The sequence below is a fragment of the Eriocheir sinensis genome, chromosome 18 (assembly GCF_024679095.1).
Source record: "Eriocheir sinensis breed Jianghai 21 chromosome 18, ASM2467909v1, whole genome shotgun sequence".
NCBI lineage: Eukaryota > Metazoa > Arthropoda > Malacostraca > Decapoda > Varunidae > Eriocheir > Eriocheir sinensis.
In genome coordinates this window covers 3,369,746-3,393,297 of record NC_066526.1, presented here as the reverse complement: position 1 = coordinate 3,393,297, position 23,552 = coordinate 3,369,746, and the positions used below count along the sequence as shown (strand labels likewise).

General features: G+C 41.6%; 1 protein-coding gene across 1 annotated transcript in view; it reads right to left on the bottom strand.

Moving 5' to 3' along the window:
• Positions 1-23,552, bottom strand: part of LOC127000167 (uncharacterized) — a 129,104-nt gene that overhangs the window by 50,010 nt on the left and 55,542 nt on the right. Inside the window, exons 2-3 of the mRNA XM_050863557.1 lie at positions 21,256-21,408; positions 7,355-7,562 (exon numbers count right to left, since the gene is read on the bottom strand). Coding sequence (XP_050719514.1) covers positions 7,355-7,562; positions 21,256-21,408 — 361 coding nt within the window. The remainder of the gene's footprint in view (positions 1-7,354; positions 7,563-21,255; positions 21,409-23,552) is intronic.

Genomic DNA, 23,552 nt, shown 5'->3' with positions numbered 1-23,552 from the left:
AATATTCTCGTTTTCCTTTCTCCTCTTTCCTATTTCAATTCTTTTCTCATTTCTTTATCTTCCTTTGTTTCTCTTCACTGCTCCCTTTCCTCTGTTTCTTTTTTGTTCTTTTGCTCACACTCATCTTTTGTTTTCCACTCACATTCACTCTCATATTTTCTTTTCAATTTCTCCCTCATTTTCTTCTCTTTCCTGCTTTCACCAACTTGTTCTTTATTTTCTTCCTCGTTTTCGTTTTCCTTTCACTTTCACATCTGTCTTTTCTGTTCTTTTTTTATTCCCTCATTTTCTTCGTTTCACTTCACTGTCCCCTTCTTTCTGTTTATCTCTCTCTCTCTCTCTCTCTCTCTCTCTCTCTCTCTCTCTCTCTCTCTCTTACTTTTTTTTTCCATTCCTCCCTCTTTTTTTCTTCTTTTCTTACATCCATTCACCAACTTATTCTTTATATTCTTCTTCATGTGGTTATATTTCATCTTCTCTTATTTCCCATCATTCTGTTCCCTGTTCTTTTATCATACCTTCATCGCCCTCTTTTTTTCTCCTCACTGCTCCCTTCCTAATGTTTCTTTAATATTCCTCACATTCAGCTACTGCTTTTTCTTTTTATTTACTCTCTCTCTCTCATTTCTTTCCATTCTTTCCCTCTTTTCCATTCACCAGTTTATTCTTTATTTTCTTCATCGTGTGCTTTGATTTACTCCTTTTTTCTTTCTTATCCATTTTTTCTCAATTTTTTTCTCATTCCTTCTTCTCCCTTCCCTCTCGTTAGTGTTCCCTTCCTCCTGCTTTATTTTTCTCAAACATTCACTGCGTCCCACTTATATATATACTCTCTCTCTCTCTCTCTCTCTCTCTCTCACACACACACACACACTAGGAAAATCACTACAGTCACACGCTTTGTCATTTCCTGGAACTTGCCCTTCGCAGCAACAGTCTGGTCGAAGCAATTTTTATTTTCTCGTTGGCTTTCCCATCGGCGAGAGAGAGAGAGAGAGAGAGAGAGAGAGAGAGAGAGAGAGAGAGAGAGAGAGAGAGAGAGAGAGAGAGAGAGAGAGAGAGAGAGAGAGAGAGAGAGAGAGAGAGAGAGAGAGAGAGAGAGAGAGAGAGAGAGAGAGAGAGAGAGAGATATGAGGAGGAAATAGAGAAGGAGGAGGAGGAGGTGGATAAAGAGGAAGAGGAGGAAGAGGAAGAGGAGGAGGAGGAAGAAGAGTAGGAAGAGACAAATGAAGAGAGATAAAGAAGGAGGAGGCAATGGAAGTGAGTGGAGGAAGGAGGGGGGATGAGGAGGAGGAGAAAGAGATTATAGATACATAGGAATACGTTGGCATACAGAGTGAGAACAGATACCAGACGACATGGGGGTGTATGTCGAGGGTGTGTGTGTCTGCTACCGCTATTACTAACATTCTAGGCGTAATAGGACAGAGCAGAACAGATCCAAGGCTCCTCCCCACCCACCTCAGGAAATAGTTAGAAGAATATACCAAGTGCCTTTTATTAAGAGTGGGACATGGAAATTTTACAGGAAACGGAGAAATGAGAGGAAATTACTACTATGGAAGAGAAAGAGGAGAAGGGAGAAGTAGGAGGAGGAGGAGGAGGAGGAGAAACAGGCAAACCCACTTTATTTCTCCTCCTCCTCCTCTTCCTCCTCATCCTCCCCCTCCTCCTCCTTCTCCTCTTCCTCCTCCTCCTCCTCCTCCCCCTCTCAGCTTTTATCTTGAACTCTTGAAACTTGCGTGGGAAAGGAAAGTTGGTGTTTGAGTTGGCATAAAGTCGCCGTAGAGCTTCTGTTTTCTTTTTTTTTCTTTTTCCATCGTTGCAATTCTTCTTTCGAGTAAATATAAGTAAACATTGCCAACCTGCTGCCCTCGTGTCTTCGTGTCTGTTCCCTAACCAGTAAGTAATGTAAGTAATATCTGAAAATAATTGATTGATTGGGGTGTTCCAGCATGACGCCGTAGCTGTTATACCATGGTCACTAGGCCCGCGATTATACTGTTGATAATAGCTGACTAAAATAATGTGCATAAAATCAACTGCCAAATAGTCATAAAAGGAGAGAAAATGTATAACCTCACATCAATATCACTATCTATCTATTTGTCACCATCATTTATGTATAATTAACCTGACAGAAGAACCAGCCAAGTGTAGCAAATCTTAGGTTACGCTTCCATTAATGAATATAAACACCATGTATCAGGTAATATCATAATTATGTTCTCTTAAATAAATTATATATTGTCACTGTGCAGTCAACAAAGAGAAATGACTCTCTCTCTCTCTCTCTCTCTCTCTCTCTCTCTCTCTCATTAACACACACACACACACACACACACACAACTCACCCCACCACAAACACACTCACCCCACCACAAACACACTCACCCCCCCCCCCCCCACACACACACATACACGATCGCCTCATCATTCTACAATCGCACTTCAAACGCCGCGGCAGCAGAGACGCGAACAAAAAGTGGAGGACTCGCTGAACCGTGACCCGAGCTCGGCGAAACACGAGCGACTCACTAAACGCGTACACCCGAGCCTTTGAGAGCCGCCAACCACGATCGGAATACGGAATAAGCGCATCATTATTCCGCCGCCGCTGAGCCGGAACCGAAGCGAGGCGAAGTTGGCGTTGCATGATAATGGTGATGGTGGAAAAAAATTAAACTAGACGGGCGGAAATAAAACGTAGATGCCTGGACGTGTCACCGATGGCGCTCGAGTTTGTGGAGATTTGATTTGCGCTTCGCTCGACGCTGCAGGGAGACACACACACGTACACACACACACACACACACACACACACACACACACACACACACACAGAGAGAGAGAGAGAGAGAGAGAGAGAGAGAGAGAGAGAGAGAGAGAGAGAGAGAGAGAGAGAGAGAGAGAGAGAGAGAGAGAGAGAGAGAGAGAGAGAGAGAGAGAGAGAGAGAGAGAGAGAGAGAGAGAGAGAGAGAGAGAGAGACACACACACACACACACACACACACACACACACACACAACGACAGACAGACAGACAAACAGACATTCTCTTTCGCCGCTACGGATGAAGTTATATAGATCGGCTGTGTGCGTGTGTGTGTGCGTGTGTGTGTGTGTGTGTGTGTGTGTGTGTGTGTGTGTGTGTGTGTGTGTGTGTGTGTGTACCTGCCCGTGGAAAGGTGAGTGTAAGGAGATTACGTGTCACAGGTGTAGCGGCGGAGATGACAAGCCGTGATGATGCTGATAATGCTGCCGCCGCGGAACACACGGGAAAAAGATGAGGGATGCGGGAGACAAAGGGACTGGCGAGTAGGAAGTGAGATGAGTGAAGTAGCATGTGGGAGAGAAGAGGAGAATAGTAAAAACCGAGAGTAAAGATTGGGAAAGCAAGAGACGAAGAGATAGGAGAGCAGGAAATAACGATTGAATTACCGTGTGGGAAGAGGGGAATGATAAAAAAGGCGAGAGTAAAGATAAGGGAAGCGAGAGAAAAGACACAAGTATATAGGAAACGAAAGAAATATAGTACCTTGCTGGAAGAGATTGTTAAAAGGTGAGTAAACACAAGACAAATGAGAAACGAAGGGACTGGTGAATAGGAAACTAGAGGAATGAAGTAAACGAAAGAAATATAATACCTTGTGGGAAGAGATTGTTAAAAGGTGAATAAACATAAGAGAAATGAGAGACGAAGGGACGGAGGAATGCTGAATAGGATACTAGAGGAATGAAGTACCGTTTGGAAAGAGAGCGATGGTAAAAAAGCGAGGATAGACAAAGTAAGATAGAGAAGATGAGAGAGATGAGGAACAAACGAGGAGGAATGAAACGGCAAGTAAGAGCAGATAAAGGAATGAGGAATGATAGATTATGTGTAAGAATGGGAAACGAGAGAGAGGAATGGAAGGGGGCTGAGGAAGGCGAAGCACAAGAGAGGAATAAAGCGAAAGGCAAATGGGATAAGGTTGACCAACATGACAAAAAGGGTGAAAAAATAGAAAAAATTACGGAAATAAGAAAAATACAATGACAGGGGTGAAAAAAGTCTAAGAAAAGAGGAATGTAGCAATAGTGGACAGGAACATGAGAAATAAAATGGATGGTCGGTAGGGAAAGAAAAATGAAAAAACATTGAGGTGGAAATGGAAACGAGAAAATTAAACACAATGAGAAATGAAGGAGCAAAGGAGAAAAGTGAAGGTCCGGGTAATGAAAAATGAGAAGAAGAAATGATCAGGTGAAGGAAGGTGAAGTCAAGGTGAAAGTGTAGCAGCAAAATGAGGAAAGTGAAGCACCGGATGAGTCCAAAGCGAGAATAAACGATCAGGTCTAAGAAGATTAGGAAAATAGAGGAACAGAGGAACGAAATATTGTTGTACACGTTGATGAAGTTTGACGATGACAACGAGAACAAGTTTGTGTTCCGATGATGACAAAACAATATTTCCTTTTGCTGCATGTCGCCTGTGATATTATAATGTTATATCCAAGTGATTTTAGAGCAATTGTTTTGAGGATGATCACTGAAGGTTACACTTATGATTTTGCGATTAGGGTGATGAAAGCCTCCTGTTTCCAGGTAGCTTTAATTAATTCTGTTGATTTCAGGATTTTAATTCCGCTCGTTTTGATTACATGGACAATAATTATGATGAGCTGTCATTTCATGCATATTGGTCAAGGATGTCAAAACTATCACATTTGTTTCGAGTTGATAGTGAATGTTAAGGATTACAATTTACTTACATATGTTTCGATTACGATTTTGATCAAAACTAGATGGTAATTATTATATCATTATTCATGATAGAAACATTATAGCCGACTTCCTTGATTCCATGCGCATGTGATGACCTTTTAGTGGCCTTGCATGACAAATGTTATTCTATGTAATACTGTATATCTGCAGCTCACAAAATATTAAGCAAATATAGTATATATTATTACAAACAAATTATTTTCGTAATAAATCACCATACAACAAAATCCATTAATTAGTATAGCTACAGACCCACGTCTGTTTAAAATAGCCAGATTTCGGACGATCATAAGGAGTTTAAATCAATGACAGGGTGTAAACACGCATTATATCTCGTCGGGTAAGTACAGTTGGTTTCAATAGCAGTAGCACTAGACCTTGAAGATGACAGTGCTGGGTATCGGTCTCATGAAAGGTGACTGGTGGGACATACACATATCAGTACACAGCCAGCGCCAGCACTTTACAGTATTAGTGACAGAACAGCTGGGCGAGGAAGCAACTAAATACACGCAGAGCCATGAAGAGGTCCGTGGCTGGCTCGTCAGATTTATAAATAAACCTGAACTGGATCGCATCAAGATAAATTAAGGACCATTTTCTTAAATGCAAGATGGCGCCACTATAAACACTCGCCTGCGCCAGAACGGGCTGGGCCGACCATCAGGCCCCACCTTGAAGAAGCCTTGGGCCGACCATCAGGCCCCACCGGGAAGATGCCTACCGGCGCAATAGGCAACAACGTAAAAAAAAAAAAAAAAAAAAAAAAAAAAAAAGGGTTGTACATCAAAACAAAAATATGTATTTGTAAAAAGAGGATCCAGCACGGAGAGCTGCCGCTGTGTTGTTTACAAGGCTGGCTGGCTCGGTGGAAAAACAACTCGCAGGATTTTTTTTTTCTCATATTTTTGCAAATGTACTATTTCTATTAAATCATTCCTGCCACCCAGACTTTGGACTTTTTTCTGTTACTATTTTCATTGCCTGCACTCGTGAGTTAAATCAATTGTTTCCTACTTCATTTTTATTTATCACCATGAATAATTATATTTTTATTGCAATTTTCTGTCCTCAAAAAGCCATGCTGATGGAACATTTGGAGCAACGAAATTCAGATTAGAGAGATTTACGGAATAGGGCTTTGGCTTTTTCAGTATCAGAACATGGTTAAACAGTTATCCAGTTTCTGCACGGTGTCATTGAGACCATATGGTTATGGGGCTCAACCTGCTTCCCGGGGTAATGGGTTCTTCCCACCACAGGCTCAAGGGCCAATGGGGCGACGATCACCGAGGCCACGCGCAGCAACAACGTATTCCCCAAACTTTACCTTTATGGACCTAATGACTCAAAGGTTAAAGCCCTACTAGTGCCTCGATCACGGTAGGAGGAGCTTGGTTGGCTGTTTTAATGGCTAAAAACACTTTGTGGATCCTCGTCTGCCAATGTGTTAATGATGTTGTTATGTTCACTCTGAAACACTCCAGCACCAATCGCTGACCACATGCATAAAAATCTTCAAAGGTGAATTAACGATGTAGTATAAAAAAGTGATATGTGGTAGCGGTATTTTTTTCATTATTGGTTATTCAACACATTCGCTGGGCAAGGCAATATGGCAATATATTGATGTGATAATAATCTGAAATATTTTGCTATGGCAGATGAAATAAAATGAGAGATGGGGAAATTAGTGTTTTGAAGGTCACGTGATTACGACTTCATGCTGCGCCTGGAACTCGCCAGGAATTAACATTTTTTCAACACTTTCATAACAAGACGAAATATTTTACATGCCACTTATCACACAGGAAGTCACGATGTTTATATTTTTTTCAAGGCAAAAATTGGCCCAAGGAAACAGTGTCCAGTCTCAAACACGTGAGAAAACACATATAATAGCCACTCCCATAGTGTCTGCACTGATAAAAAAAAATCGGAAAAAAGAAAAAAAGATAAATCCTTCATTAAAATTATACATTATACATACTCAGATACAAAGAAAAGGGATGGAAAAAATACCTCATTTCATCAAGGGAATGGTAAAGGAAGACTGCTTGAAGGAGTGATGAGATAATGTGTGTAAAGCAGGGAAATAATAAAGAATTAAAGGAACAAAAGAGCCAGGATGTGAGATGAACAGAAATAAAGGGAGAAGGAGGTATTACGAGTCAAATGATACTGAAATGAGGTAGTTTTTCATTCCCTTTCAATGTAACCCCAAAAAACATGAAAACAAAAAAAAAACTAGAACAGAAAGAAACGTAGCAGGAAAATAAAAGGAAGAAGATCGAAGAGATTTGCGAGTTAAGGAATATTTTTTATATGAAGAGAAAAATATAAATCAACAAGCAGAGAATGAAGAAAAAATGATAGAGCAGTATTGACAGGATGGCAAAAAGAGAAACAACCTGTGGATATCAAAAGAGCGAATCGCACCCCTGCACAGAGCACTGGATGGTCAATAGAAACTAAACTTTGAATAACATAAAGGAAGTGAGAAGTGAATGACAACTAGTAAACAAATTTGATAGACAGTCGATACACAGTTAGACGAGGTACTAACAATTAACCCTCACAATCTTACCTGCAGGTGTTGGCGTTCTCATCGTCATCGTCGTCCTCGTCCTCGTCATCGTCCTCTGCCTCGTCATCGTGGGGATCTTCGGAGGGGAGGTCGGGGATGGGCTCCATGCGGGGGCCGGGCGTGGGGGAGGAGGACGAGGCGGGGGACTTGCCGCGCCGGAGGGACCCCATGCGGAGGGACTGACGGAAGGATGCCCGGGCCCGGTTGACTGTGAGGGAGAGACGGGGAGTAAAAGTGTGAGTCGGGGAGTTAGGAAGGGAGGGAGAGAGAGAGGATAGCAAAGCGCAGGTATGGGAGAATGGGTATGTGGATGTGAGTGAATGTGTGTGTGAGGGAAGGAAGGAAAGTGTGAGAAAGGGAAGAAGGGAAGGAGGGAGTGTGTGAGGGATAAGGAAGGGAGAAAGAGAGGATAACAAAGCGCAGGTATGGGAGAAGGGGTATGTGAGTGTGAGTGAATGTGTGTGTGAGGAAGGGAAGGAAAGTATGAGAAAGAGAGGGAGGGAAGGAGGGAGGGTGTGAGGAATAAGGGAGGGACAGTATGAGTGTAGGAGTGAAGGACGGAGGGAGGAAGCGGGTAAGGAAGGGAAAGCATGAGAGGTTAAGGCAGGAGTAATTAGTGAAGAGGAGGGAGGCAGTAATGAATGGGGGGAGCAAGAGAAACAGGGTGTGAGGGAGAGAATAAGAGAGGGAGAAGATTGTTAGGAGTTAAATGGTACAATAAAATGAGGGAGGGAGTGAATAAGGGAATAGAAGAAGGGAGAGAGAAAGGAAGTGAGAGGGGAGACAAAAATGGAAGGTGAGAGTGAGGGAGGAAAGAAAAGGACAGTGTGAGTTTGTTTAAGATATAAATTAGAGTGACTGAAAAAATTGAAAATGAAAAAGGAAAAAGAGAAGAAATGATAGAGGAAGCAAGAAAGGGAAAAGACAAGCTAAGGTGTTCGAAGTGAGTAAATAAGGGAAAAACGAAGGAGAGAGAGAGAGAGAGAGAGAGAGAGAGAGAGAGAGAGAGAGAGAGAGAGAGAGAGAGAGAGAGAGAGAGAGAGAGAGAGAGAGAGAGAGAGAGAGAGAGAGAGAGAGAGACAGAGAGAGAGAGAGAGAGAGAGAGAGAGAGAGAGAGAGAGAGAGAGAGAAAGAGAGAGAGAGAGAGAGAGAGAGAGAGAGAGAGAGAGAGAGAGAGAGAGAGAGAGAGAGAGAGAGAGAGAGAGAGAGAGAGAGAGAGAGAGAGAGAGAGAGAGAGAGAGAGAGAAGACGGGCAGCTAATTGGATAACTGATGGAAGTGCGTGTGGCAAGTAGGACGGAGGCAGGAGAGACTCAAAATGAAAGCCGGAGTAATGGAAACAACTGGAGGAGACGGACGCAAAGAAAATGGGAAAGAGGAAACGAGATGGGAAGGGGAGAGGAAGGGGGAAAAGATGAGCAAGTTTAGCAATATGAAGAGAAAAACGTAAATCAAGAAGTAGAGAAAGGGAATGAAGAAGGAAAAGATGAAAAAGTTTTGAAATATGAAGAGAAAAACGTAAATCAAGAAGTAGAGAAAGGGAATGAAGAAGGAAAAGGTGAAAAAAGTTTTGAAATATGAAGAGAAAAACGTAAATCAATAAGCAGAGAAAGAGAATGAAGAAGGAAAAGGTGAACAAGTTTTGAAATACGAAAAGAAAATGTAAATCAACCGAAGAGAAAGGGATTGAAGAAGGAAAAGGTGAAAATGTTTTGAAATATGATGAGAGAGAGCAAGTTTTGAAATATGATGAGAGAGAGCAAGTTCTGAAATATGATGAGAGAGAGCAAGTTCTGAAATATGATAAGAGAGCAAGTTCTGAAATATGATGAGAGAGCAAGTTCTGAAATATGATGAGAGAGAGCAAGTTTTGAAATATGATGAGAGAGCAAGTTCTGAAATATGATGAGAGAGAGCAAGTTCTGAAATATGATGAGAGAGCAAGTTCTGAAATATGATGAGAGAGCAAGTTCTGAAATATGATGAGAGAGAGCCAGTTTTGAAATCTGATGAGAAAAACGTAAATTAAGAAGTAGAGAAAGAGAATGAAAAAGAAAAAGGTGAACAAGTTTTTAAACATGAAAAGAAAAATGTAAATGAGAAAGTAGAAAAAGAGAATGAAGAAGGATAAGGTGAGCAACTTTTGAAATACGTATGGAAAGAAAAATAAAAAAAAAGGAGAGAAAGATAACGAAAGAGAGAGAAAAGTGAAAGAAGGGAAGAAGATAAAAGAAGCTGAGCAAGTTTAGGAATAATTTAAGAAGAGAAAACTATTTATTGATATGTAGAGAAATAGAATGGCGAGAGGAGAGAAAGACAAATGATAGAAGAGAGGGAAAAAAATGGGAAAGAGAAGAAAGTTTTGGAATAAGTTACGAGGAGGAACAAAAAAACAATAAACAAGTAGAGGAAGCAAGAAAATGAAAATAAAAGTCATAAAAGGGAAGAATAAAACAAAAGCAAAAAGATTATCAGATTCTAGAATTACAAACAAATGGAGTGGAAAAATTAGGGCGAAAGTATTAGAGGAAGAGATGATAAACGAGAAAAGTATATTAAAAAAACGAAATTAGGAAAAAAAGATGAAAAGAGGTGAAGAAAATAGTAAAAGAGGAAAGAGAAAAGTGGCTCACGGATAAAAGTGGCTCAAGAAAGATGGAGGCGTGGGAGAACGACATACGAGAGAGAGAGAGAGAGAGAGAGAGAGAGAGAGAGAGAGAGAGAGAGAGAGAGAGAGAGAGAGAGAGAGAGAGAGAGAGAGAGAGAGAGAGAGAGAGAGAGAGAGAGAGAGAGAGAGAGAGAGAGAGAGAGAGAGAGAGAGAGAGAGAGAGAGAGAGAGAGAGAGAGAGAGAGAGAGAGAGAGAGAGAGAGAGAGAGAGAGAGAGAGAGAGAGAGAGAGATCAAAAGGGAATGAGAGACGAGAGGGGACGGAGAGGGAAGGAGATAACTCATCAAAAGGGAGAGGGAGAGGGAAGGAATTAGAGAAAGTGTAAGGTCATATGGGAGAGAAAATTACGAGAGAAGTGAGGGAGGAAAGGAGATAAAGTTAACGAAGAACAGTTGGAGAGAGAGAGAGAGAGAGAGAGAGAGAGAGAGAGAGAGAGAGAGAGAGAGAGAGAGAGAGAGAGAGAGAGAGAGAGAGAGAGAGAGAGAGAGAGAGAGAGAGAGAGAGAGAAAGGAGGTCACGTAGAGGTAATTAAAAGGCAAGAACAGTGATTAAGAAACATTACATCTTCCCTTCCTTCCTCAAATACCTCCTAAAGTCTTCTTCCTCCTCCTCCTCCTCCTCCTCCTCCTCCTCCTCCTCCTCGTCTTCTCCCTCCTCGTCCTACTTAGTGAACTGAAGAAAGACACTCAAATCAACAGGTGAACTCGGAGAATTTAAAATAGAGATGAAAGAGATGAAGCAGGAAGGGAGAAAGAGGAGTGAAGTGCGAAGTGGTGAGAGAGAGAGAGAGAGAGAGAGAGAGAGAGAGAGAGAGAGAGAGAGAGAGAGAGAGAGAGAGAGAGAGAGAGAGAGAGAGAGAGAGAGAGAGAGAGAGAATGTGTGTTTTGCCTTCGTCTCTGTTCGTGTTTGAGTTAATTGATGCTTTGTTGATCATCGTAATGTATTGTTAATTAGTCCATGCATGGTAGACACGACAAAGAACATTCTCTCTCTCTCTCTCTCTCTCTCTCTCTCTCTCTCTCTCTCCTCCTTCTCCTCCTAGCATAATTACCCTTCTTCTTCTTCTTCTTCTTCTTCTTCTTCTTACTATCATTATGCCTCTTAATCTTCCTCTTCCTGTTCCTTTCATAATTTCCCTTCTTCCTTTTCCACTTTTTTTCATCTGGCTCTTATTCTTCCTCTCTCTCTCATTATCCCTCTTATACTTCATCTTTCTCTTTATCTCGCTTTCCCTCTTATTCCTCTTTCTCTTCCTCCTCCTCTTCTCTTTCTCTCTCTCTTCTTCTTACTCTTGTTCCTCCTCCTTTTCCTCCTCCTCTTCCTCTTCTCATTGTTCCTCATATTCTTCCTCCTCCTCCTCTTCTCTTCCTTTATCTCTTCCTCTTCTTCCTGTTCCTCCTCCTTTTCCTCCTCCTCTTCCTTTTTCTCTCACTGTTCCTCTTATTTTTCCTCCTCATCTCCTCCTCCTCTTCCTCCTCCTCTGCCTGCCCCGCCGTGAATACCAACAGCCGGGGTGCGGAGGGATACAATGGCGCAGGATTACACATGCACAACACAGCGGCGTCATTATACCACCCCGACACAAAAGTCGCGAGGGAGGTGCGAGGTTGTGCTTAGTAAATACGATGATGAAAATAATGATAACGGTGATAATAATGGTAATGGCAATGGTGATATGTTAAGATGATTACAACGTTGATGATGATGATGATTGTAATGATAATGTGATGATTATGAAAATGCTGAAAATGGTGAAAAGAGTAATGATAATAATAATAGTAATACATTTTAATATAGGTAATTTAATAATGTCTCATATGTATTTTTGTGTCGTACAGGAAAAGTTCATTACTCAATTACTCTAAACTCAGTCACATTAATTCATTACGGCACTGAATATTTGAATATCTTTTATCTTTTTGCTTTTCAATTCGTTGTTTTATTGCTGCCATCCTATATTTTTTGTTTTGTTTTATTAAATATACAGTTATTCTTTGATACCAAATAGAGCGTTTCGGGCATTGAACGGAGTGTGTGTGTGTGTGTGTGTGTGTGTGTGTGTGTGTGTGTGTGTGTGTGTGTGAGAGAGAGAGAGAGAGAGAGAGAGAGAGAGAGAGAGAGAGAGAGAGAGAGAGAGAGAGAGAGAGAGAGAGAGAGAGAGAGAGAGAGAGAGAGAGAGAGAGAGAGAGAGAGAGAGAGAGAGAGAGAGAGAGAGGGGGGGGGGGTGCTGACTGGCTGGCTGGCAATACAAGGAGGCAATACTCTTCTGTGTCAATGTTACGATGGGAGTATTTGGGTTGAAGGGCGCCACTGAGCCAGGAAGGGGCGGGGAGGAGGCGTGGGGAAAACTGGGGCGCGCCTGGACCTGGGGAGGGATGAGGGGGTTGGGAAAGAAGGAAAGGAGGAAAGGGTGGTAGAGGAAGGAAAGGGAGTAATTGGTAAAGTAGGAAAACGAAGAAGGGAAGGAATGAGCGGGAAAGAAAGGCGAGGATAATGAAGGGAAAGAGGAAATAAGAGAGTAAAATAATGGAGTGGAAAGTTATGAGAAGAGAAGAGAAAGGGTTAGGTAGGGAAGGTAAGGAAGGTGAGAGAAGGGAAGGAAAGGATATATAGATAAGAATAATAAGACGAAAAGCATACGAGGATAAGATGATAATTTATGTTAGAAAAATATTACTGGTGGGGAAAGGAAGGATACGGGATGGGAAGGAAAGGGAAGATAAAGAGGAAAGGGATGGCAGGGGAAGGGAAGAGAAAAGATAGCATGAAGGAGGAGAGAGAAAGGTGTGGAAGAACAATAACGGAATGGATTGACAAAACATGACAGGGAAAGGGAGGAGAGGAGAATAGAAGCGAACAAAAGGCATAAGATTTTAAAAGAAAAGAGATGTGATGGTAAAAGAAGCAAAGGAGATAAAATAGATGAAAACGAAAGAGAAAATATTGATAGATTGAGAAGCACTAGAATGTTATGTTACAACACCATAAGACATTCCATAGGGTAGTTTACGTCTCCTGGGCTGGAAGAGGAAGAGGAAAAGGGGAGAAGGAAGAAAAAAAGTTTACAGGAATGCACGCGGTAGTCTGTAAACGGGTCAGGCAGATTAGATTTGAGAGAGAGAGAGAGAGAGAGAGAGAGAGAGAGAGAGAGAGAGAGAGAGAGAGAGAGAGAGAGAGAGAGAGAGAGAGAGAATGTCCATTTTTTCGTGCTATCTATCAGCGTATCGACGTGTTCGCGGTGCAGCTGACGCCCGACGCACCTTGCAATTTATTAGTATTCCGGGGTCTACAGCAACACCTCTCAACATCAATAAATTAGTATTCTATCAAAATCTCTCTCTCTCTCTAAGGTGTCCTATTTTTTAATGGATTGAAAGGTCTTTGACGATTTTCTTTATTTCCACTTTAAGCACACGTCCAACTGAAACCTCTATATATTTTCACCCATGTTTTGAAGGGAATCGAATCGTGTTTACCCGGTCGATACACGAGTCTTTTGGAACCCTTTGACGTCAAGCAGGTTAGGTTACGCGTGTTATCGCTTTACGGGAGCATTGACGTCATGAGGGAAAATTTCGTTACGCCAATTTTCTTCGTCCCTAGAATGAAAAACAAACCCTGCAGCAGAAAGGATGAAAAGTGTATAGGGATAAGTTAATGCATAATAGGACAAAATACGCGTGTTATCGTTTTACAAGAGCCTTAACGTCATCCGGGAAAATTTAAGACCAGTTGTTTTTTGTTCGTTCCTTGAGTGGGAGACAAACACAACAGTTGAAAAGAAAAAAAATAAGGTGATGGAATATAATAGAAGAATACGCGCTTTCCATCGGAGAAATTTTGTTAGGCTAATTTGCTTTGTGTTTTTTGCTCGTCGCTTGAGTGGAAGACAAACGCAGCAGAAGAAAAGAAGAAAATTATATGGAGATACGACGATGATATATAATAAAGAGGTAATAGAAAAAAATACGCGTGTTGTCGTTTTACAAGAGCCTTAACGTCATCCGGGAAAATTTAAGACCAGCTATTTTTTTTTTTTTTTGTTCGTTCATTGTGTGGGAGACAAATACAACAGTTGAGAAGAAGAAAAACAGGAGATCATGGAATATAATAGAAAATACGCGTTTTACCATCGGAGAAAATTTTGTTAGGCAATTTGCTTTGTGTTTTTTGCTCGTCGCTTGAGTGAAAGACAAACGCAGCAGAAGAAAAGAAGAAAATTATATGGAGATACGACGATGATATATAACAGATAGAGGTAATAGAAAAAAATACGCGTGTTGTCGTTTTACAAGAGCCTTAACGTCATCCGGGAAAATTTAAGACCAGTTGTTTTTTGTTCGTTCCTTGAGTGGGAGACAAATACAACCGTTGAGAAGAAAAAAAACAAGAGGTGATGGAATATAATAGAAAATACGCGTTTTACCATCGGAGAAAATTTCGTTAGGCAATTTGCTTTGTGTTTTTTGCTCGTCGCTTGAGTGAAAGACAAACGCAGCAGAAGAAAAGAAGAAAATTATATGGAGGTACGACGATGATATATAACAGAAAAAAATAGGAAAATTATGGCTTTACTGGAGCTTGACCTCATCCAGGAAAATTTCGCTAAGCCGGTGTGTTTGGTTTTTGGCTTATCACTTGAATGGATGATAAACGCAACAGTAAAAGGGAAGACTTTTTATAGAGATCAGACAGAAAAAAAATGCTTGGATCGCTTTATAGGAGAGCTTGGCGTTTAGAGAGAAAATTTCGTTGTCATTTTTTTTGCTTGCCCCTTGAATAGATGACAAACGCAGAGCACAAAAAGAAAATATAGATAAAATGACAATATATAACAGAAAGTATACGCTTTTTATTCCTAATGTCGTCCGTCACCCGGGAACATATCGATAGGCTAGTTTTTCCTTTTTCTTCGTCCCTTGAGTGGAGGTAAAACACCGGTCCACTGCCTGCACATTACCGGTGATGGGCCACGAAGGACAGACGCAGCACACCATTACCCAGATTACGCCTGATTAATGACCCTCAGAAATTAATGCAACACTAATTAACCTGCTTATCTGCGTACACTCAGCCAGGTACACGGACCTAACCTGTATGTCACGTGTAGCAAAGATAAGAAAATTAAGGTCAGGGAGAAGGACATAAACACTTTGATCATTGTGGTTTTAAATATTTTCTTATGCAACTATTTATTTTCTTCTTTCTTTGCTATTATCTCCCATTATTTTTTTATTATCATTATTGATATTCATATTATTATTAGTATTACCTATTTTTACTTTTACACTTTCTTCTGTTTCCATTGTCTTAAGAGAGCGAAGAAACCCACAAACAGATCTTCCCAAACTTTGACAATAAAACCCTTTCCTTCTTTCCTTCCTTCCTTCATCATACTCAATTTTCTCCTTAATTCCCTCGTTTCCGCCCAGACAGATGACAGAGAAAAGGACGACCAGGATCGGAACTGTCACATTTACGGTTGGACAGTTTCGTAACTTTTCTCCTCCGCCGCCAAGGAAAGAACGGTATATATGTTTTTGTTTCCTGTTTTCCTTCTTTTAGCGGTAGCGGCGCCAACCGTCAGCCATAAAGGAAAGTTAAGCTCATGAATATCAGTAATCATGTTTTCCACGCACGATTTATTGCAGAAAAGACAGAGTTTGGCCGACATACAAAGGCAGAGGAAGAAAACGCCCCAAATACTACTACTACTACTACTACTACTACTACTGCTCTTACTACTACTACTACTACTACTACTACTAATAATAATAATAATAATAATAATAATAATAATAATAGTGAAAATAAAATAATGATAAAGAAGAAGAAGAAGAAAAAGAAGAAGAAGAACAAGAACAAGAACAAGAACAAGAACAAGAACAAGAAGAACAAGAAGAAGAACAAGAACAAGAAGAAGAACAAGAACAAGAAGAAGAAGAAGAAATGAAAATAAGAGAAAATGAAGAAAAAGAAAAAGGTAAAAGAAATAAAAGAGGAAGGAAAAGAAGAGCAAAAAAAATAAACAAAACAAGAGGAGCAGGAAGAGCAGGAAGAACAAGAACAAAAATATAAGAAAAGAACAAGAACAAGAAAATAACACATAAGAAAAAATAATCATAAAATATCAAACACGCCATTAAGTCGCCTCCTGCCGTAAAACCCTGCACTAAAACAACTATCCAGGTGAACATCCGGAAACCAGGTGTAACGGCCGCGCCCCGCCAGCCCTCCGCCAACTTAGTGCCTGGGTGAGAGGGCGGAGGGGCAGAGCTTACGATGTTAACTTTCATACACGAAGAGCACGCCGCGGCTATTCCGGAGGCTGTGTGGGGTAGGCGAGGACGTGAGGGAGGCAATCTGGTAATGAAGACGCCTTTTGGTAACAGTTTCCATGGTTAAGAGGTTACCTGACATGCTTACCTACCTGAGGAAAGGGAAAGAGAGAGTTCAAGGCTTACGACATATACTAAGATGGCTTTATGTTTTCTATGTTCTTGTTTTCTTTGCATCTCGCCTTATCGAGTCTATACTATCACTTAACATTCAAGTCTCCTTTTTGGTATCTTTCTCCTTGCCTTAGAGTGAGGAGAGGGAGGTTTGTGTTTACGTAGCATACTCAAAAGGCGTCACGTGTTCCTGTATGCCTGTTTCCTTTGTGTCTCGTCGTATCCTTTTCACTACCACTTGACCCTCGATTCTTCTTTTTGGTAACGTTCTACATGGCTAAGAGCTTACTTGAGATACCTTCTTGAGGAGAGAGAGTTTTCGGTTTACATTACATACTTAGAAGGCCTCACGTGTTCCTGTATTTCTGTTTCCTTTGTGCCTCGTCTTATCCTTTTTACAAACGTTCTACTTGACTAAGAGGTTACCTGAGATGCTTACCAACCCGAGGAGAGAGAGTTCAAGGCTTACAGTACATACTCAAAAGGCCTCCCGTGCTTCTATCTTCTCGTTTTCTTTGTATCTCGTCTTACCCTTTCTACAAACACTTGACTTTCTAATCTTCTTTTTGGTAAAGATCTCCTTGCCCAAGAGTTCATGGCTTACAGTACATACTCAAAAGGCCTCCCGTGCTTCTATCTTCTCGTTTTCTTTGTATCTCGTACCCTTTCTACAAACACTTGACTTTCTAATCTTCTTTTTGGTAACGATCTCCTTGCACAAGAGCTCACCTGAGATGCTTACCTGAGGAGAGAGTTCAAAGCTTACAACATATATGCCCGTATCCTCAGACACGTGCAGCACTCACAACACGTATTTCCAAAGGCTACAAAGGAGGAAAGTCGGGTTCACAGGAGCGTTTTTCACATTCATGGTGCAGAAGCCTTGTCAAATTATCAATAGGTTCTAGTACGTTATCATTCGCTGTTGCATCCTTCTCCTTTTCTTCTTTATCTTACACCATTTTTTTTCTTAACGTTATCCTGCCTTTTCAACCCTCTTTTATTTATTTATTTACATCAGTCCTCTTTACTTTTATCTTTTATAGGAGCGGCGAGTAACGGGCTTTTTTTTGTACTCTTTTTGTTACCCTTGAGCCGTGTCCTCTGATGTAAAAAAAATGTTAAAAAATCTACACCATCTTTCTTTGCACACTCACACTCCTCTCCCTCACGCCAACCTCACGTCCCCTCTCTCTCATTCTCTAACCCTGCAGCCGAGTTTTCCGCTGACCCTCCCTCTTCTCTTTCCCGCTATTGACTTCTCTGCCCCGCCCTTCCATTTTCTATATCATCCTGCCTCTGTCTGTCCAGCTTGATGCATTTTTCCCTCCCTTTCCCTTTTTCCGTGGGCCGGGTTTTCATTTTTTTTTCGGCGATCCTTGTTTTCCAATAATCCGTCTACCGTCTACATCCAGCCATATATATTTGTTTGTTTGTTTTCTCTATGTTTGGCTGTTTGTTTATCTGTGTTTTCTAATTATTATTCTCCTTACTTTACTGTTACTCTTACTTTTTATATTTAGGTCTGCTCATCGAAGAAACCTTTTGTGGATGTCAATGATAATAAGGATAAATATGTCTGTCTATTTATCCGTTTACCTGTCTGTTTACTTGTCTCTATCTCAGCCTGTCTATATTTTATTTTATTTTATTTCCCCTTGATGCTCTTTTATGGACGTCAGTGATAAGAAGGATAAATGTGTCTGTTTGTTTATCCGTTTACCTGCCTGTTTACCTGTCTTTATCTCAGCCTGTCTGCATGTCTGTCTATCTCACTCTTTCTCTTTCCCTGTCTATCTTTCTTCATCTCTCTCTCCCTCTCTCCATGTCTTTCTTCATCAGCTATACCATTCGCCCCGCCTCTTGCTCATTCCTCCCATTCTTTATCGCATCTCTCCCCGACCTCTTTAACTTCTCCCCACTCCTTCCCTTTCCCTCCATTCGCTTAACCTCCTCTCATCCATTATTGCCTTTGTCCTGGCCAATCTCTCCTTCCTCCTCCTCCTCCTCCTCCTCAACTCTTTTTCCCCTCCCTCCTCTTCCTCTTCTCCATCTATCACGGCCTTCTCCCATCTGCTTCCCAATATAGATCCTGCCCTCTCGACCTTTCTTTTCTGTTCCTCTCGTTTCGCCTTCTCCTATTCGACCTGACCCAGTTTTCACATTTTTCTTCCTTCTCCGTGACCGATATGTCCTGTTTTGATTCTTTTTTCCTTTCTCCTGTCCTTCATTTATCGAGTCCCGTCTCTTGCAGCGTTATTTCCTTTTTATATCTCCCTCCAGTCTCCCATACGTTTATAGATCCTTTTTTTTTATGTCTGCAGTCCCCTTCCCTCTTCATCACTTTTGTTATCTCCCTCTCATCATCACAGACACTTTCTACCCTTTCGTCATCCCCTTCTGTCACTCCTTTCGTTGTAATTATACGTAACAAATCCCTTTATTGTTTCTTTTGTTTTCGTCATTTTTCTGTCAATGCAATTCGTTATCATTCTGTTCTTCCCTCTCATTCTCCTTCCCTTTAAATTACTTTGCTTTGATCTTGTTTTCTCCTCTCTTTCCTTCCCTCCCGTTCTTCTCCTTCCCATTTCATTCCTTCGCTTCCCTTTCCTTTCTTTTTGTTCCATTTCCTTTCCTTTATATTTCTACCTTTTCTTTCTTGGGTCTACCTTTCTCCTCTTCCTCTCTCTTCTTCTCCCTTTCCTCCCCTTCTTTTTCTTTCCTTATCTCCCCTTCACATCCTCTCATCTTCCGCATTCTTCCCTTCTTTTTAGTCCACCCAACATTCCCGGCATTTCTTCCATTATCTTTCCTTTCCTTTACTTCTTTCCCCCTCCCTTCTCTTCCCTTTCTTTCCTTTCCTCTCCTTTTCCTTTCCCTTCCTTGCCTTTCCCTTGCTCTCTTTTCCTTTCCTCTCCTTTCCTTTAATTCATATCTTCTTTTCCTTCCCTTCCTTTTCCATTCTTTTCTATTCCTTTCTATTTCTCATTTTTTTCATTTCACTTTGAACACACTCACCCATACATGCCTCATCATTTCTTTCCCTTCCTTCTCTCACCTTCATTTCCACTCTCATATTCCCCCACTCAAACCTTCTTCCTCCTTCCTCATTTGCACCATTATCACAAACACCTACAACATAAAATTTGACACGCCTTCCCCTCCTCGTCTCTCACCTTCTCTACACTCTACTGCCTGCTCTCCTCCCTTCGACTTTTTTTCCTTCCTAACCACAAACACGCACGCAACATCACTTCCTCCTTCCCTTCTCCTTTTCCTCACTTTCCTTTCCCTTCCCACCTTCTATCTCTCAACCCTTCTCCCCACCCACCCAAACACTCAAACTTCCAATCCTTTTCCATTACTTCCATTTCTGTTCTTTGCCTTAATGTTATCTTTTCACAATTACGACGCATACACAAATATGTAGCTTATCACTTAATCCCTCTATCTCTCACCTTCCTTCCCCTTTCCCTACCATAATCCCTTTAATCTGTTTTCTCTTCCTCCTTTTCACATTATCACCAACACCAACAGCACACAGTTTACCATTTCTTCCCCTTCTCTTCCTTCACCTTCCCTTCCCTTCTCCAACGTTCCCTACTTCAACCCTTCCTCCTTTCCCCTATAAACACACACTCGTTCTTTTCCTCAACTCTATTCACCATTAATTAACTGACACCCACCACACACAGCTTATCACTTCTGTCCGTTCCCTTTCTCTCACATATTCCATTCTCCATTCTTCCTTCCTTACCTTCCCTTCCCTTTCAACACTGTCTCCCCTCAACCGGTTCTCTTTAACACCCATACACAGACATACTTCCGTTTCCCTCCAATCCTTTTTTATATTTCGTTCATTACCTCATTTTTTACTATAATAACACCCACACACACTAAGTTACTCATCCCATCTCCCTGTCCTTGTCTTACCTTTCCTTCCCTTCCGACACCTTCCTTTCCTTAACCATTCCTTCTTCTCAACCAAACAATACATAACTACTCACACACACTCATCACTTCTTCCCCTCCCTTCTCTCGACTCCTCTCCACCCCCTTCTTCCTTCCTTCTTCCCCTCCCTTCTCTCAACTCCTCTCCACCCCCCCTTCTTTCTTCCTTCTTCCCCTCCCTTCTCTCAACTCCTTAACACCCCTCCTTCTTCCTTCCTTCTTCCCCTCCCTTCTCTCAACTCCTCTCCACCCCTCCTTCTTCCTTCCTTCTTCCCCTCCCTTCTCTCAACTCCTCTCCACCCCTCCTTCTTCCTTCCTTCTTCCCCTCCCTTCTCTCAACTCCTCTACACCCCTCTTTCTTCCTTCCTTCTTCCCCTCCCTTCTCTCAACTTCTCTTCACCCCTCCTTCTTCCTTCCTTCTTCCCCTCCCTTCTCTCAACTCCTCTACACCCCTCTTTCTTCCTTCCTTCTTCCCCTCCCTTCTCTCAACTCCTTAACACCCCTCCTTCCTTCCTTCTTCCCCTCCCTTCTCTCAACTCCTTAACACCCCTCTTTCTTCCTTCCTTCTTCCCCTCCCTTCTCTCAACTCCTTAACACCCCTCCTTCTTCCTTCCTTCTTCCCGTCCCTTCTCTCAACTCCTCTACACCCCTCTTTCTTCCTTCCTTCTTCCCCTCCCTTCTCTCAACTCCTCTACACCCCTCTTTCTTCCTTCCTTCTTCCCCTCCCTTCTCTCAACTCCTTAACACTCCCCCTTCTTCCTTCCTTCTTCCCCTCCCTTCTCTCAACTCCTCTCCACCCCCCCTTCCTCCTTCCTTCCCCATGATACTCACACTTGGACTGGATGGTGGCGGACGCGAGAGACTCCTCCTCCTCCTCCTCGGCGGTCTTGGTGGTCATGTCCTGAAAGTTGACGATGAACATGCACGTGTCGCCGTCCTCGTTCTTGATGGGGCACAGCGTCGTCTGGCACATGAACTTCGTCCCTGAGGAGAGAGAGAAAGAACGGAGGACATCAGACGACACGTGATGAAGAAATAGACCAATAGAGCACATGAAGAAGATAACACGGATAATAGCAGACGGCATGGTCCAGAAAAAGTAGTATAGCATGTGAGGAAGAAGAGTAGTAGACAAAATATCTGAAAAAAATAACGAATAGAAGACAAACGTGAAGAAGAAAATGAGTTCAGGACGAAGGAAACACAAAAGGCAATAGACGAACTTACTGAAGAAGAAAAGGAACGCGTGAGTAAGGTAACCCGTATCATAGCAGAGGATAGGAGTGTGATAATAAGGTCAGGCTCGTGGGAACAATAAACAAAAGAAAAAGATAATGACGAAAAAAAAAATCGTAGGGAAGGCATAATTGAGCGGAACAAAGATACAAAACAAGGGGTATTACAGAGAAAAACAAGAGAAAAGTTGAAGAGGAAGGAACATATGAACATGGCAACGAAATGAGGGCGAGAAGGAAGCTTATGCGGAAGTATTAATTCAGGTTACGGAAAATACAATAACAAACCGAGGAAGAGGAATAAAAACAATAGAAGTTCATATCAGAAGCATAACTGAGAGGATATAAAGACCAACAACAGAGGAAATAAGAAAAGAGAAACAAGTGACAGCGACAAAAGAGATCATATATTGAGGAAAAAGAAAAGAACTACATAAAAGAATGCGAAAAGAATCAAGACAACATACCAAGACAGAGGAAGAAGAGTGCAAAGACATAAGCAGTTAAGAGGGCGCAAGATGTGCGAAGAAACGAGGACACGAGGAATGAGAGGAGGAAACGTTAGAGAGGCAATGTGGAGGAAGACGGAGAGTGCAAGACATGAGACGCTAAGAGAGTGCGAGGGACGGTGGAAGGAGGTAAAGAGAAGGAGAGAGAAGATGGCGGTAAAGTGCGATTTCGTGGAAGCAAAGTGAGAGGAAGATACACAGGGAAGGAAAATGAAATGAGGAGGATGAGGAGCAAGAAGCGACAAAACACTTTAGATGCATCACAGCGAGAGGAAAAGTGTATGGGAAATAAAACCGAATGTAGAGAAATAAAGGAGACTGATGCGAGGAATGAAAAAATAAAATTAAATGAAATGATGATAATGAGGAGGAGGAGGAGGAGGCGAGGAAACACTTTAGATGCATCACAGCGAGAGGAAAAATGTATGAGAAATAAAATTGAATGTAGAGAAATAAAGGAGACTGATGCGAGGAATGAAAACATAAAATGAAATGAAAGGAGGAAGAGAAGGAGGAGGAGGAGGAGGCAAGAAAACACTTTAGATGTATCACAGCGAGAGGAAAAATGTATGAGAAATAAAATTGAATGTAGAGAAATAAAGGAGACTGATGCGAGGAATGAAAACATAAAATGAAATGAAAGGAGGAGGAGGAGGAGGAGGAGGAGGAGGCGAGGAAACACTTTAGATGTATCACAGCGAGAGGAAAAATGTATGAGAAATAAAATTGAATGTAGAGAAATAAAGGAGACTGATGCGAGGAATGAAAAAAATACATAACAAAAAAAGTAAATGTGGGTAAATGAAAAATAAATGAGTGTAAGGAATGAAAAAAAAACACTTGTATCACCTGGTCTCGTTCTAAGTGAAAAAAAAAACTTGTACCGACTAAAACTACCTCTTGTAACACTATAAAAACGCTCCCATACCAATTAGAAAAAGGCTCTTGTACCAACTATGAGCAAAACTATTATACCCCATGTACAAACTAAAATAAAACTAAAGGATAAAAACGGTATTATACAAACTAATTTAAAAGTGCTCTAGCAACAACAACAAAAATAAATGAATCATAAAAACCAGAAATCAAGGCCAAAACATCCGAGGAGAGAGAAACAAAATCCAGAGCCTAAAAGCGAAGACTCAGGACATGGAAATGAGAGACTTTTGGAACCCAGCACCGGAGACGCGGGGAGACACGAGAGACGGAACGTGATGCGAGAGAGACCTGAACAAGAGGAGAAAATCGAAAAGAAAGGACAGGAACAACGAAACACGAGCTACTGGAAGGGAAACAGGGGAGGAAACAAGGCGAGAAAGAGACACAGGGAGCAGAAGAATCATTGGGGACTCTCGAGAATAAATGGGAGGAGAGAAAGGACGAG